Source organism: Lynx canadensis, chromosome D2, assembly GCF_007474595.2.
Source record: "Lynx canadensis isolate LIC74 chromosome D2, mLynCan4.pri.v2, whole genome shotgun sequence".
Taxonomy (NCBI): domain Eukaryota; kingdom Metazoa; phylum Chordata; class Mammalia; order Carnivora; family Felidae; genus Lynx; species Lynx canadensis.
Genome location: NC_044313.2, coordinates 67715584 through 67730420, shown reverse-complemented (window position 1 = coordinate 67730420; position 14837 = coordinate 67715584). Strand labels below are relative to the sequence as shown.

General features: G+C 33.5%; 1 protein-coding gene across 2 annotated transcripts in view; it reads right to left on the bottom strand.

Annotated features, from left to right (window-relative positions):
* Nucleotides 1-3925: 3925 nt before the first annotated feature.
* Nucleotides 3926-14837, bottom strand: part of IPMK (inositol polyphosphate multikinase) — a 68665-nt gene continuing 57753 nt past the window's right edge. For both annotated transcript variants that reach the window (XM_030334153.1, XM_030334154.1), the window contains exons 5-6: nt 10618-10699; nt 3926-9137 (exon numbers count right to left, since the gene is read on the bottom strand). In XM_030334153.1, coding sequence (XP_030190013.1) covers nt 8515-9137; nt 10618-10699 — 705 coding nt within the window. In that variant the 3' untranslated portion in view covers nt 3926-8514. The remainder of the gene's footprint in view (nt 9138-10617; nt 10700-14837) is intronic.

Sequence of the window (14837 nt, the reverse complement as noted above, 5' to 3'; positions counted from 1 at the left end):
CTGAGCTGTCAGCACAGAGCCCGACGCGGGGCTCGGACTCATGGACCAGGAGATCATGACCTGAGCTGATGTTGGACGCTTAACTGACTGAGCCACCCAGGTGCCCCTTTCCTGCACTCTAACTACTTGCTTGTGATCAGGGATCCTTCCCCACCAAGCACCCATGTCTCTTTTCTCCCACAAATCAACTCTCTGTATAGTTCCTACCCTCCACAGGTCATTTTTTTCTGTTGTAAATGTACAGCTTTGTTCTTTAAGACTTCCAATCGATTTCTTGGGAGTCAGAATGGTTTGATATTTATCTAGCTGTTCAGGGGAAGGGGCAAGCCTAGGGCCTCCCTATTCTTCTGACTCTTAGCCCTCTCCACAAGAGATGTTATTATTTTTTTTAATGTTTATTTCTGAGAGAGACAGAGTGCGAGCAAGGAAGGTGGAAAGAGAGAGAGAGGGAGACACAGAATCTGAAGCAGGCTTCAGGCTCTGAGCTGTCTGCTTCCAGACAGACCTGGGGCCTGACAGTCCTTTTCAGCAATAGGAGTTCCTACAGAGATCCTCACTTGCCCTGCTCCTCCCTAGCTCCCTGCAATAAAATTGAGCCACTTTTGTTGGAAAAATAAAAATAAAAACAGAAAAAAAATTACTAGTTCAATTAAAAAAAGTTTTATCACCAACTAGGGAACTGTATCTATAATATGCAATAGAAAGTACATGTCTTTTGCATAATTTTTGTCATAGGAACATAACAATTCATATATACACTTGAAAGAAAACTGACATTTAAGTCATCTCTAAGTAAGTCCATTAAGACAAGACTGTTTAGGATACTATTGTTTAGGATACTATACACACACTACACAGCGTCATATTATTCAGCCATAAAAAAGAATGAGTCTTAACATTGCAACATGGATGGAACTAGAGTATTATGCTAAGTGAAATAAGTCAATCAGAGAAAGACAAATACCATATGATTTCACTCATATGTAGAATTTAAGAAACAAATGAACAGAGAGGGAAAAGAGAAGAGAGGAAAACCAAGAAACAGATTTAACTATAGAGAAAAAAATTGATAGTTACTGGAGGGAAGGAAATGAAGGATGGGTTATATGAGTGATGGCTATTAAGGAGTGCACTTGTGATGAGCACCGGGTGTTGTATGTAAGTGATGAATCACTAAATTCTATACCTGAAACTAACATTACACTGTATGTTAACTAAATGGGATTTAAGTAAAAACTTGGGGGGGAAAAGATTGCTTAAGACACCAACCAACCCCCAAATGACAACATAGTACTACAAATTTAAGATGGCAACACTGTGAGACTACCCAGAGGGAAAGTAATGAGAGGAAACCGGGGTGAAATTTTAAAAGAGGGAAAACAAACGAGATTTTAAAATTTGCATATACTGCTTATCTTGCTGCCCCTATTCTGATCAACACAATTAGTGCCCATATTGTCCACTTAATCTGACATTGCTGCCTGATGAAAACATAGACCATGACAAGCTAAAACTCCATATTTTTGTGCCCTATATGAATTGATCTAAGATTGGAACACATGGTTGATTGCATTGTGTCCTTCCATATCTGCCCAAACTGACTCTGAATTTGGCAGTAGTAGCAAACTTGACTCAAACAAGCTTGAAACTTGTTTGCACATTTCAGCATCTTTTCTTGAACCCCTACCACCAAAAGAAAATACCAGGGCTAGCCTACTGAAAGAATGTGACATGTCATCCCAGCCATCCTAGACTAATTCACAATCCAGCCACCTTCCCAGCCCCCAATTCAGCTGACCTGCCAGCTGATTGTAAAAACATAAGTCTAGCCAAGATCAGCAGAATCACCCAACTGACTTGCAAATCCATACAAATGATAAAGGACAGTTGTTAAGCCACTTACATTTTAGGCTGTTATGCAGCAATCATTGCTGACAGAGTGGTCAGGTTAGCCCATTACTATGATTGTTCTGCCTCTGGCATAAGCCAGATGAATTAGTCGACCATAATAGGGAGTGGCAAATGGAAGTTAAGATTCATGAGACCTAAAAGTAATGATATAGTTTCTTTACAAATTCACAAAAATAAGGATATTCTTTGAACTGGATCCAAACCCTATAAGCTATAAATTAAGCCTATTTATCTTAAGCTTACAATCTTCAAAATGTCTGAAATAATACTGTTTACTCTTTCATAGACTTAACAAGTGTCTACGTGATACTTCCACATTCACCATCTCTTTTGTGCTCATCCCAAAGCACTTTGTCAAATTATATTAGCTTAATTAATAACAATTTTAAAGACCTACTTAACTTCTTTTAGAAACAAAGAGATTTGACTCAAAACATTTCAGAGCATCCAAACCAATTGTACCACGATTTCTGCCTTTAGCAGTACAATGTAATTAACAAGCATGTGCAGACTGTTTTCTTCAATTGGGAACGCAGGCATCATTCACACCCATGAAAAGCTAATGGCACAAATAGAAAAAGATTAGTTTATTATTAGAGAACTATTTAGACGTGTAGGAGGAAAGTTTAGTGGCCTGACATAGCTGATGAAATTTTCTTCCAATTGAGAATGGTCAGTTTTAACTTGAGCCATTGCTGGCTGCATTTTCTCACATTTCTTTTCTCAGCACTCTCTCTTGCCTTTCAAACAGCTGTGTTGCTTGCATCAAAGTGATCCAAGTTCTACTGAACATTCTATGACTAAAAAACTTTTTGAAAAATCTTGCTACTAAAGAGTGTTCCATGACCCAGGAACATCACAGACCCCATCCAGTTCTGCTGAATCCAAATCTGCATTTTTAATGAAATCCTCAAGTGATTATTTTCACTTTTATTTTATTACTATTATTTTCACTTATTTCATTTCAGCTTTTATTTAGTTCTTAACATTTTTAAATTTTTGATAGAGACAGAGCACAAGTGGGGGAGGGGCAGAGAGAGAAGGAGGCACAGAATCTGAAACAGGCTCCTGGCTCCGGGCTGTCAGCACAGAGCCTGACACGCGGCTCGAACTCACCAGCTGTGAAATCATGACCTGAGCCGAAGTTGGACGCTTAACCGACTGAGCCACTCAGGCGTCCCTATTTAGTTATACTTAGCTATAACTAGGAGGCTATGGCGGTGGGATTCCCTGTTATTCTCAGTAGTTAGCAGCTAATCTTAAACTACTTCCATAGTATTGCTTCTTCTCACAGTTCACAGTAGCAAGCATAAAAGAGGAATGCCATACAGTCTTCTGGAGCCATGACTCACAATTGCAATGAAGCTACAAATCACTCTTCCTCTTGCATTTTATCAGACCTGACTTCTCTTTCACAGCCCTGCTGGATATTGATAAGAATCAATTATAGTTCCAAAAATATTTTATTCCATATTTACATTTTTTTCTACCAGACAGTATATATCTCAAGAACATGTTCTGAAATCTCTTATGCAGCTTTTCAAAATCTCCAAAGGTAAATATAGTGCCTAGTACAGGATAGGTATTTGATAGTACCCTCTCTTTTTGATTAACGAATGAACATAACTAGGTCACTGATTAAGTAACTGATTTGTGAAACTTCAAATACAAGCAAAACTATCTTACCTACTTCTAAAGTTTTATAATTCTAGTATATTTTTTTTCACAGCCAAGTCAACTGGTGTCTCTTATAGTCCACTTCTCCTATAAGGTTGGTTCTAAAGATTTTAGTACATCTGATAGAAAAATAAATATTCAAGCAAAAAGTTTACATACTTTTTCATTTGCAATGAGTATGCTTTTTTCTGTTAACATCTTGTCTTAATCAGTTTTGAATCCCTAATGATTTCTGCAGTTTCTGATATATAACATGCACTCAAATATTTGTTGAGTGAGTAAATTATTTTTAAACTACCATGAGTTTGTTAGCATATTACAATTAATGAAGAAAAGCTCCAATGCAAAACATTTTAATAGGTTGTCAAATATACAGTTATTAGAATTATCTAAGTATCACTTATAAAAATCGGTATATCACATTAGATGACTCTATGAAATAAAAACACAAATCACACATTGACAATACCCCTGCAGTCCAAGAATACTCCCATCAATAATACAAATTACAAACACATTAAAAAGAGAGACATTGTTTAGACATTTAAACCAAAGTAACTTTGACTACACTAAATACATTCACTCATCAAGTACAATAAATTTAGCATAGTCACTAATACAATTTTAGGTGCAATTTCACATGCTTTCATAAATCTTCCAGTACAGCTCCCTACAGTAAAGTGTCTTTGTGCACGCCAATTTCATTTATATGCAGGTGCATTCCACATCCTACTTGAAACTATTTCACTTCATAATTAAACTTAATATACGCTGTGAGTGAACACCAGGCCAAACTTTAACCCCATGATGACAAAGTTTAACAATTAAAAAAAAAAAAATTCTTCAAAGTACATTCTAATTTATTTAATCACATGAACACTATTTCCTCTCATTAGACACTATCAACATTAAGTAACAAGAATTTAAACATCAAAAAGCCAGAGATTCCAATCTTCCTAAAATATTAACAAGTAGTTTAAGTAATAATACAAGCATTCTGTAAATCAAAAAGTAATTTCATATTCATTGCCAAATTTAAAATACCAGTGATTTGAAGATGAAATTGAGGCCTAAAATATTTTTAACTAAATTGTAAAACACAATTTTAAAAATGTGCAGTAAGTTGCTTGTGAATACGTAATGGAATATTTTTCACAGTAACGCTATTTTAAAACACTACTCTAAATGGACGGCCTAAAAATAAACGTACCTTTACTGGCAAGAAAAGTGAAAAGAAAAATTAAGGCCTTTTTATGCTATCTATAATTGCTACCTGAACCCAAAAGTCAAATAGAGGTTATAATGATGCAACATATTATTTTTAACCTTTCTAACATATTGTCAGTTGCTTTAGCTCAGCTTATTATCTTTACACAAATTCAAATGCTAGTGAACTTTATCATTAAATGCATATTTCTCTGTATCTCTATTTTAATTAAGTCCCCAACCCCACCCCATCTAGACAGAATGCTGAAAATGTTTAGGGCTTTGTCTGATTGGTTCACAACTGTATATTCAGGGGCTAAAAATGCTTGGCACATGGTAGAAATCCAGTAAATATTTTTGAATGAATTAAGAAGGCTGGCCTCCATTGGCAACACTACTTGTCTTTCCAAAGCATCGATAGACAATTGCTACCTCTTTACATGATAAAATTGACACTTTTTTTTTTTTAAAAGAAACTGATGCCTAGGCTATAAAAATATTACAGGATGTAGTGGAAGGATAACTGAGGCTACAAACATATCAAATCAAGGTTAAAGGCACAGGATAAGGAAGATTATTACAAAGCATTGTAAACAATTTTAAGAGCAAATCAAGTTTTAAAGTATCAAATGCCTAACTGCTAAAAGAGTACTAAAATGATGACAATGTTTTAAAAATAGTGGACAAAATTTCTGTAATTTCACAAATAAAACAGTTACATACCATCTTCTTTCATCCCATATCTTCTCAGTATTCCCAATCCTAGAAACAAATGTTTTCAGTTGCATGAAATATGAAAATTACAACTGAAATATCTCTGATAATTAATTCCTTTTTCTTAAGTTATATTATTATAAATTTAATATATAGACTTTACAGAGATAATATGAAGAACATCATTTTGGAAATCATAAAATAGTTATACTCAATCAAAATCATAAAAAAAGTCCTTATTCAGTTGAATACAATCTAAAGCTCCACAATAGCAAATTGTAGTGTAAAGAGGCATAGTAAGTACGATCTTTCCAGACACGTAAAACAAAGAATAATGAATACTGAGTTGAAAATATAAGTTCCACGTTAGAGCCATTTAATATACACATTTTCACAACTGTTTCTTGAAAAACTATTTAGATAAAATATTTAGCATTTATCATCAATTTTTAATTTACTTGAATTTATGCAACTTCCATCCATATTAAAATATTAGTGTAAATACTTTATTATAAAACTATTACACAATTTAAATTTTTATTAGAGAAATGTATTATTCACTATCCACCATTTCTTAAAGTCCTTTTCATGAGTGCATTCCATAAGAAATACACTAAAATCATTATTTATATTTCCTAGGGGGAATAAACTATGGTAATCCTATTAACCCAAACTATATCCTTATTATGCTTATTTATTAAACACGTACATGTTTAAACATGCTTGCTGAATAGTGATCATTCTTCCCCACAGTGGTAAATTTCAGCATAATGTTAAATGACTGGGCTAGATAGTAAAATATTCACATGTAGATTACATAAACAGAGACTTATTCTGTGACATGTAAGCTTACTTACAAAATAACATAAAATGGGCACTGGATAACAGTGATAAAAAATGTAAACAAACAGAATTAAATGTTAATCTCTTCCCTGAAAAATAAAAGACAAAAGCGCTTCCTGTTTTATTTAAAAAAAAAAAAAAAATATGATCTATTGTATCAAAAAGGTAAGACATTGATTTTTACAAAACTATATTTCTACATATGGATAAAGAAAATCTAGAACAGTTGATTCACACTTTATTGAGCTAAAATGTGCAAAAAATCTGGTAATATTTAAATTTATTAAATTCATTGTACATAGCCTGATACCATCCCATTCAAAACAACCCTCTTGTTAAGACTCAAAATTGTTAATTATCTGAGCTTCAGACTTATGAACCCCTGTCCAAATAACAACAACAACAACAAAAGTCTATGTTGTGGGAGAAAAAAAATTAAAATAAAAAAATTTTTGACTATTAGGACTTGAAATTCATCCCCACAAAGAAAAGCTACAGCCAATACCTATTTAGGCAGTAGAGAAAAATATGCAGTCTCTATAGAAAATACTTATTCTGACTCTAAATAAAAAATTAAAACCAAATTTTGCTGTAAAAAAAGTATATGAATTTTAAAGTTATTCAGGTTTACTAGCGTTACTAAGCATAGAATTCATAGAGCATTTGGTACTTCTGTTTGTGCTCAGATATTTGTGAAAAACACAGACTGGGAAGGTGAAATAAACACAAAATTGTGATACTTTACTCTAAAAAAAAAGACATTAAGATTTAAAAGTTTAATTTGTAATTCTAGGGGAAAAAGAGGGGAGAAAGTTCAACAGCTCACAAATATAAAACATCTTCCAAGAATACAGCAAAACTGTTAACTGCTTAGATGTGTTAGTGAATCAAAGTGCAAGTAATGCTTTCATAAATATCTAACATATTTGCAAATTTAATTACAAAGTTTTAAATGTTTTCAATAACAAATAACTACTTATTTTTTAAAGGGTAGTAGATGTGAAACAGATAATACAGATAATAATTTTTCCACTCATTACAATTTAAATTGTTATTTCTATCTGGAATAGGATATAAAACTGTTTTGAGTAAGAGTGAAATAGAAGCATGGATTTAGATATGCACCAAACTTATAGAGGTGCACTAATTACCCGTGGTACTTTTGATACAATACTGGGTGGTGTCCTTCACTGCTTATTAGAATTCTAAGAAACACTTTTTAGCAATATATACTACTGTTTGACTAAATGGAGACATATAAATACATGCATTTTAAAAGAGAAAATTCTCAAAAGGTCTTTAAAGGAAAAGTAAGACAATCATCTACCTTTTGAAAAGGTAGGAAAAGGTATTATATGGTTTATAACATTTTTCACAATATAGTAAATACTTTTTCTAATTTTTGCATCAATTTAAGAGTTTAAAAGAAAACATTTTGTTCCTTGCAAATGCCCTTTTTCTTCTCCTAACCCTGGCAAGAATAATTATTAGTGAACTTAATTCCAAGAAATTTGTTGTTGTTGTTGTTCGCTTCAATTATCTTTATATAATATTTTGAAATATGCAAATAACTGGAAATTAAAGAGAAAATCTGCTTTTGGAATGCAATAATTCTAAATCACTTTACTAAGAAGCACCTTTTGATATGCTGGTCTGAACTTTTAATATAAAACCTAAACAGTACTTAACTTTCTGAAGTAGAATTTTCTCCAGTTTTAATAACTTCATTCATAGCAATGCTAAGGACATCAACCTGTGCTTTCTAGATTTTTTAAAGTGTTCTAATAAATTAATGAGTTTAGATATGGCTCATTGTCAAGGTTGGGTGGGCAGAAATTTCATGACAAATTGGCTACAGAAAGCTAAATAAACTCTTAATGACTGAATAACGGTTTGCATTTTGCTTGAGCCAAATAGATGTTTAAGCCATGTACCACCACATTCCCTGCTTAACATTCCTAAGTTTTTTATTCTTCATAGTTTTCTAATGAACAGATAGTTTTCCTGAGTAAGATTATAAAAAAGATAACCCTTCTACCAAAAGTATAAAGACAAAATGTAGACTCACAATATAAATTTTTTACATAGCTTTACAAGTATAGAGATATTGACTGCTGCTTTTGTTATGATTGCCCCATCCTTAAAAAGACCACAGCAAAGGTTTCAATTGTCTAAAATACTTTGCAGTACAGTAATTAAATGCTTCAGCCCATAAACATATCCCTCATCTACTGTGTTGCTAGGGAACACATGAGCAAAATCTATCATTCGCACTTCTGCTTCTGAAATCTCCTGGCAACCAGTGGGAAGATGGCAGAAAACTTTTTCCAGTTGGGAAAGTACATTTCCATTTAAACGTTCCTGTGACATGCTTTTCCACCCATTGTCTTGCTCTGTATTTTCAGCTTTCAATGAAGTATGACTGTGATGCTTTTTTGAACACATTTTTCTGTGACAAGCATACATCTTGGACAAGCTTTTGCCTACTGAAACATCTATTTTTCCATTCTCTGTGGAATTTAACACATGAAAGTTATTATTGTACTCCAGTACATCTGTGTCTGACAGTTGTCCTTTGGACAAAAACTTTTCTACCAAAGTTCTGTCATTTGATTTTGTAGTAGTTGGCCGAGATGAGCCTTCATAAACAAACAGTAATGAACTTGCATAAAAGTTAAGCTGCTTCTGATTTTCAAACCATTGCAGAATATTCTGAATCTTCTGAATGCTGGCAGCAACAGCATCTTTTCTTAAGCAGAATCCATTATGAAAAAACCTGGAGACCCCTATAAAAAGGAAAATATTAGGATTATAATGAAATTATAAACTAGTTATCACTTGGGAAGTAAACTCATCTTAGATACAATTCTTCAAATTTCTCCCCCATTACCCCTTACAATAAACTGAACCGGCAAAATTCTAGTCAGACATAGAAACTTGGACCTCAATTTGATTTCTAGTGAAGATTCTCTTACTAGAAAAAAATAACACTTATGTAAAGTGAAATATACTATTTAGATTAAAAAAATCATTACACACAGACTGGTAGTTTAATTCTCTCTATATATGTTCTCTTAAGGAATGTGATTCCAAGATCTGCTTCATTTGCTAGTGTGAGAGATTTTTTAGTAAGATTTCTTATTTGTTAGAATCACAGTCAGGAGCTAATCTAAAACCTAGAGTCAAATCATAACCACTTGTAATGGTGTCAACAGCCCATTACCAAATACCAAATCATACTATAATATTGTTTTCTGATCTTAATAATGTTGATTAAATCAGTCTTCACAAAAGTTATGCTCGCTTTGGGTATCAACAATACTTCAGGTTGAATATGTTATTCAAAATGGAGACTTTTACATGTTTTAACCTATCAGATTATTAGGCCTCTTTTAAAATTATTTATGCGTATTTAAGTATTTGAGAATTTCTAGGTCTATGCAATTTGATTTGTTTTTAAATAGCTTGTTCCCCCTACTTTGGAAGAGAAATTGCTAAAAAGTATATTCACATCAGCCTGTAAAATATTTTAATAAACAGCCAATCTGAATATTATCTGGCTATTAGTTAAGTAAACAGAGGCAAAATACTGTTAAGATCACAGTATGTACATTTTCTATACATACAATGAAAATTTGTCTTCAAACTATTTACATTACACATAAGCTCCTTCCTATCTTAGGCAGAGCTAAGAATAAACTTCTAATAGAATATTATTTCCAGAAATCTATTAAGATATCATTGCTTTTGTAATATTTTGGCTATAAATATTTTAGAGGCCTGTTAGCAGATTTTATTTAAAACACTTCTAATGCCATTTATTATGTAGTACTAGAAGCTTATAATACACAGCTCAACTATACATGGGAGATTTTGATAAAAATGCATTACATATGACAATACACATTTTAAAGTCTCTTATGTAAGAAGTAGTTTTAATATACTATACGTATTTGGATTTTAAAGACAACCTCTAGTTCTAAGACTTGGGCTATATGGCTGGTTCATAGATGTTCATTTTTAAAAATATATTATTAAATAAGAAATGAACTACAATGTAAAAGAAGGCATTCATGGATCCAGGGTTTTGGTGTAATACAAACCAGAAATTATGATTAGTACAACTGTGTAAATTTAAGGTTCTTTTATTTTTTTTAAGTTTATTTATTGCGGAATGAATCATTATACCAAAGAAGAATTAAAATTGAAACTACTTTAGAATTATTTTGATAACTGTACATTGAAATATGGTTTTTCAACCCTTACCATCCTTTAGAGTTTCTTTCGTTAAGCTTCTTCCGTAGTGCTGGTTTTGTGTCTCATAGCTGTCAGAATGAATTTGGTAAACCTGTGACAAAAAGCACTGAATATTAAAAACTAATAGCCCTTGACCATGTGGTGTTTATCCAGCAAAGCAAGGATAATTAAAGATGGGAAAATCTACTCATATTTCATTCTAATGGATTTAAGAAGAAAAAAGTCATTATCATCATGTCAGTGGTTGCTAAAAAGGCATTTAACAGATTTATATCTTTTATTGATGAAAATTCTTTAAAAGGACAAATGAATATTTCCAATATGAAAGAATCATATTGGTGGATCTGTATCAATCCACCAAAAGTTAGCATCAAGTTTAAAAAGGAAATTAAGGGGGGGGGGTGCCTGGGTGGCTGAGTTGGTTGAGCATCTGATTTCAGCTCAGGTTGTGATCTCATGGTTCGTTGAGTTTGAGCCCCGCATCGGGCTCTGTGCTGATGGCTCAGAGCCTGGAGCCTGCTTTGGATTCTGTGTCTTTCTCTCTCTGTTCCTCACCCGTTCATACTCACTCTCTCTCTCTCTCTCTCTCTCTCAAAAATAAACATTAAAAAAAATTTTTTTTAAGGAAATTAAGGAAACAACCATCCTAAAATACACGAAGCTTTTAGAAAAAGTATTCTACCACAATGTCTTTTATCATCATTACTATCTAATATTGTTCTTGGAATTTCCACCAAATAGAAACGGACAAGACAAAGGGGTAAAACAATTTGGAAAGGAGATAAAAAATATTACTTTTTGTAGATAATGGTTGTATACTGGGAAATCAACTGAAAAATACAAACAATAAAAACTTCAAATGGTGAGTTCAAATTGGTAAATAGAAAATAAGTTTCCATATATATAAATAACCAGTTAGAAAATATAATGGAAGACCCCACTTACAAATGCAAAAACAAAGCATAAACTAAGCGTAAGTCTATATAAAGACACCTTTAAAACATTCCTAAGACATACACACACATACCCATGTTCTCAAAGACGAAATTCAACAACGATTTGGGGTGTCTGGGTGGCTCAGTCAGTTGAGCATGTGACTCTTGATTTTGGCTTAGGTCATGATCCCAGGTTCATGGGATCAAGCCCTGAGTCAGGCTCCGTGCTGAGCATGAAGCCTGTTAAGATTCTCTCTCTCTCTCTCTCTCTGCTCTTCTTCCCTGCTCACTCTCTCTCTCTCAAAAATAAAATTAAAATAAAAAATAAATTTAAAAAAGATATCAATTCTACTTAATCAACTAAAATGAGATTATAACAAAACAATTTCTTAAATATAAGCTAAATCTGAAGTTCACATTAAAAAGAACAAGAATAGGGGCACCTGGGTGGCTCAGTCGGTTAAACGTCTGACTCGATTTCAGCTCAGGTCATGATCTCACAGTTTGTGGGACTGAGCCCCACATCAGACTCTACACGAAGCATGGAGACTGCTTGGGATTCTCACTCTTCCTCCCTCTCTTTGTCCCTTCCCTGGTTGTGCTCTCTCTCTCAAAATATATTAAAAAAAAAGAAGAGGCAGGGAAAATCTAAGTAAGAATAATGAGGGAATAACCTTGCCACCCTACCAGATACTAAAACATATTTTATTTATATTTTTTCCAACTTTATTGAGGAATAAATGACAAATTATACACACACACACACACACACACACCACACACACATATATATGCTGTACATTAAATCCTCAGAACTTATTCATCCTATAGCTAAAAGTTTGTACCCTCTGACCTGTATCTCCCCACTTCCCCTCTTCCCTAAACCTCTAAGAACCACAATTCTAATGTTTCCATTAAATCGGCCTTTTATTTTTAATTTACACATTTAAGTGGTACCATATGGCATTTGTCTTTCTTTGGTTTACTCCACTTAGCAAAATGCCTTTAGGTTCATTCATACTGTTGCACAGCAGGATTCCTTCTTTCTTGTGGCTAAATAATATTCCATTGTGTGTGTGTGTGTGTGTGTGTGTGTGTGTGTGTGTATACATACGCCACATCTTCTTTATCCATTCAATTAGGTGACACTTAGGTGGTTTCCATATCTTGGCTATAGCTAATAATGCAGTAAACATGGGAGTGCAGATATCTCCAAGATAGTGATTTCATTAAAACATATTTTTAGAATCAAATACATGAGAAGTTAGTATGCGATAAGTTTGTATTTTAAATCAGTAGGAAATGGATTATTTATTAAATGGTGTTAGTATGATTAAGTACTGATCAAAAAAAAAACTGTATTTATACCTTATACCAGGATAAATTCCAAATACATCAAATATCAAAATACACAAAAGGAAATGATAAAAGTGTCCCCCAAAGATGGAAGAATCCTTGAATAACTGATAACTTGAGAAGGTATTTCCAACAAAAACTCAGAATTTCCCTTCATAACAGTATGTCTTAAAAAATGTTCAGTGTTTTTGCCATGCAGAAATCAAAAGGCAAAAAGACACAGAGAAAAGGTTTGAAGATTACATAATGAGCAAAGGGCATGATTACTCAGGGGAAAATGAACAAAGGGTGTGAATACTTCACATAAATCAAACAGCTGTCACACATATCAGGAGCACAGCCCTTCCCCAAATCGTAAAAAAAAAAAAAAAAAAAAAGTGTCCTCAGACTTCGCCAAATGTCTCCCTGGAACAAAACTGCCCCTCGTTCAAAACCACTGCTCTGTATGAGGCAGATTGCCAATATCTACTAAAATCACAAATTCATAGAAGCCTAGCAATTCCCCTCCGGGAACTTATCCCTCATATAAGTATGCTAGCACATTGGTGGAATGAGGTAGGTCTCTGTTTAATCATTTATTTATTTATTATTCTTTAAAGTTTTTAAAATTTCATTTTAACCCAAGTTAATTTACAGCGTAACAATGGTTTCAAGACTAGAATTTAGTGATTCACCACTTACATATAACACCCAGTGCTCATCCCAGCAAGTACCCTCCTCCTTAATGTCCATCACCCATTAGCCCATCTCCCTACCCAATACCCCTCCAGCAACCTTCAGTTTGTTCTCTGTATTGAAGAATCTCTTATAATTTGCCTCCCTCTCTGTTTTTGTCTATTTTTCCTTCCTTTCCACTATGCTCATATTTTGTTTCTTAAATTCCACATATGAGTAAAGTCATATATCTTTCTCTGACTTATTTTCCTTAGCATAGTACCCTCTAGTTCCATCCACCTTGTTACAAATGGCAAGATTTCATTCTTTTTCATCACCGAGTAGTATTTCATTGTGTATGTATGTATATATATGTATATGGATATGCCACATTTTCTTTATCCATTCATCAGTCAATGGACATTTGGGCTCTTTCCATAACTTGGCTATTGTTGATAGTGTTGCTATGAACATTTGGGTGTATGTGCCACTTTGAATCACCATTTTTGTATCCTTTGGATAAATTCTTAGTAGTGTAATTGCTGGGTCATAGGGTAGCTCTATTTTTAATTTTTTGAGGAACTTCCATACTGTTCTCCAGAGTAGCTGCACCAGTTTGCATTCACACCAACAGTGCAAAAGGGTTCCCGTCTCTCCACATCCTCGCCAGCATCTGTTGTTTCCTGAGTTGTTAATTTTAGCCATTCTGACAGGTTGAGGTGGAATTTCACTGTAGTTTTGATTTGTATTTCCCTGATGATGAGTGATGTTGAGCATCTTTTCATATGTCTGTTAGCCATCTGGCTGTCTTCTTTGGAAAAGTGTCTATTCATGTCTTCTGCCCATTTCTTCACTGGATTATCTGGTTTTTGGCTGTTGAGTTTGGTAAATTCTTTATAGATTTGGCATACTAATCCTTTATCCGATATATCATTGGCAAATATCTTTTCCCATTCTGTATAATGCCTTTTAGTTTTGTTATTTCCTCCGTTTACTCATTTGAAACATTATTTGTAATAGCAAATGACTGAAAACAACAGATTCATGAGAGGGAGCTGGTTAAATCATGGTATAATAATAGTGTGCACTGTGGACAGATCTCTGTGATATGTAAACTGGGAAAAAAAGCAAGACATAGAACAGTGTTCAAAGTAGGTTTTGTGATAAAAGAACACATATGTACAGTATTTGCGTATGTTAAAAATCTCCCTGAAAGGATACACTGGGGAAAAAGTATAATATAGTATGCTGTGTGGAAAGTTACTTCTCACTGCATATGTTTCA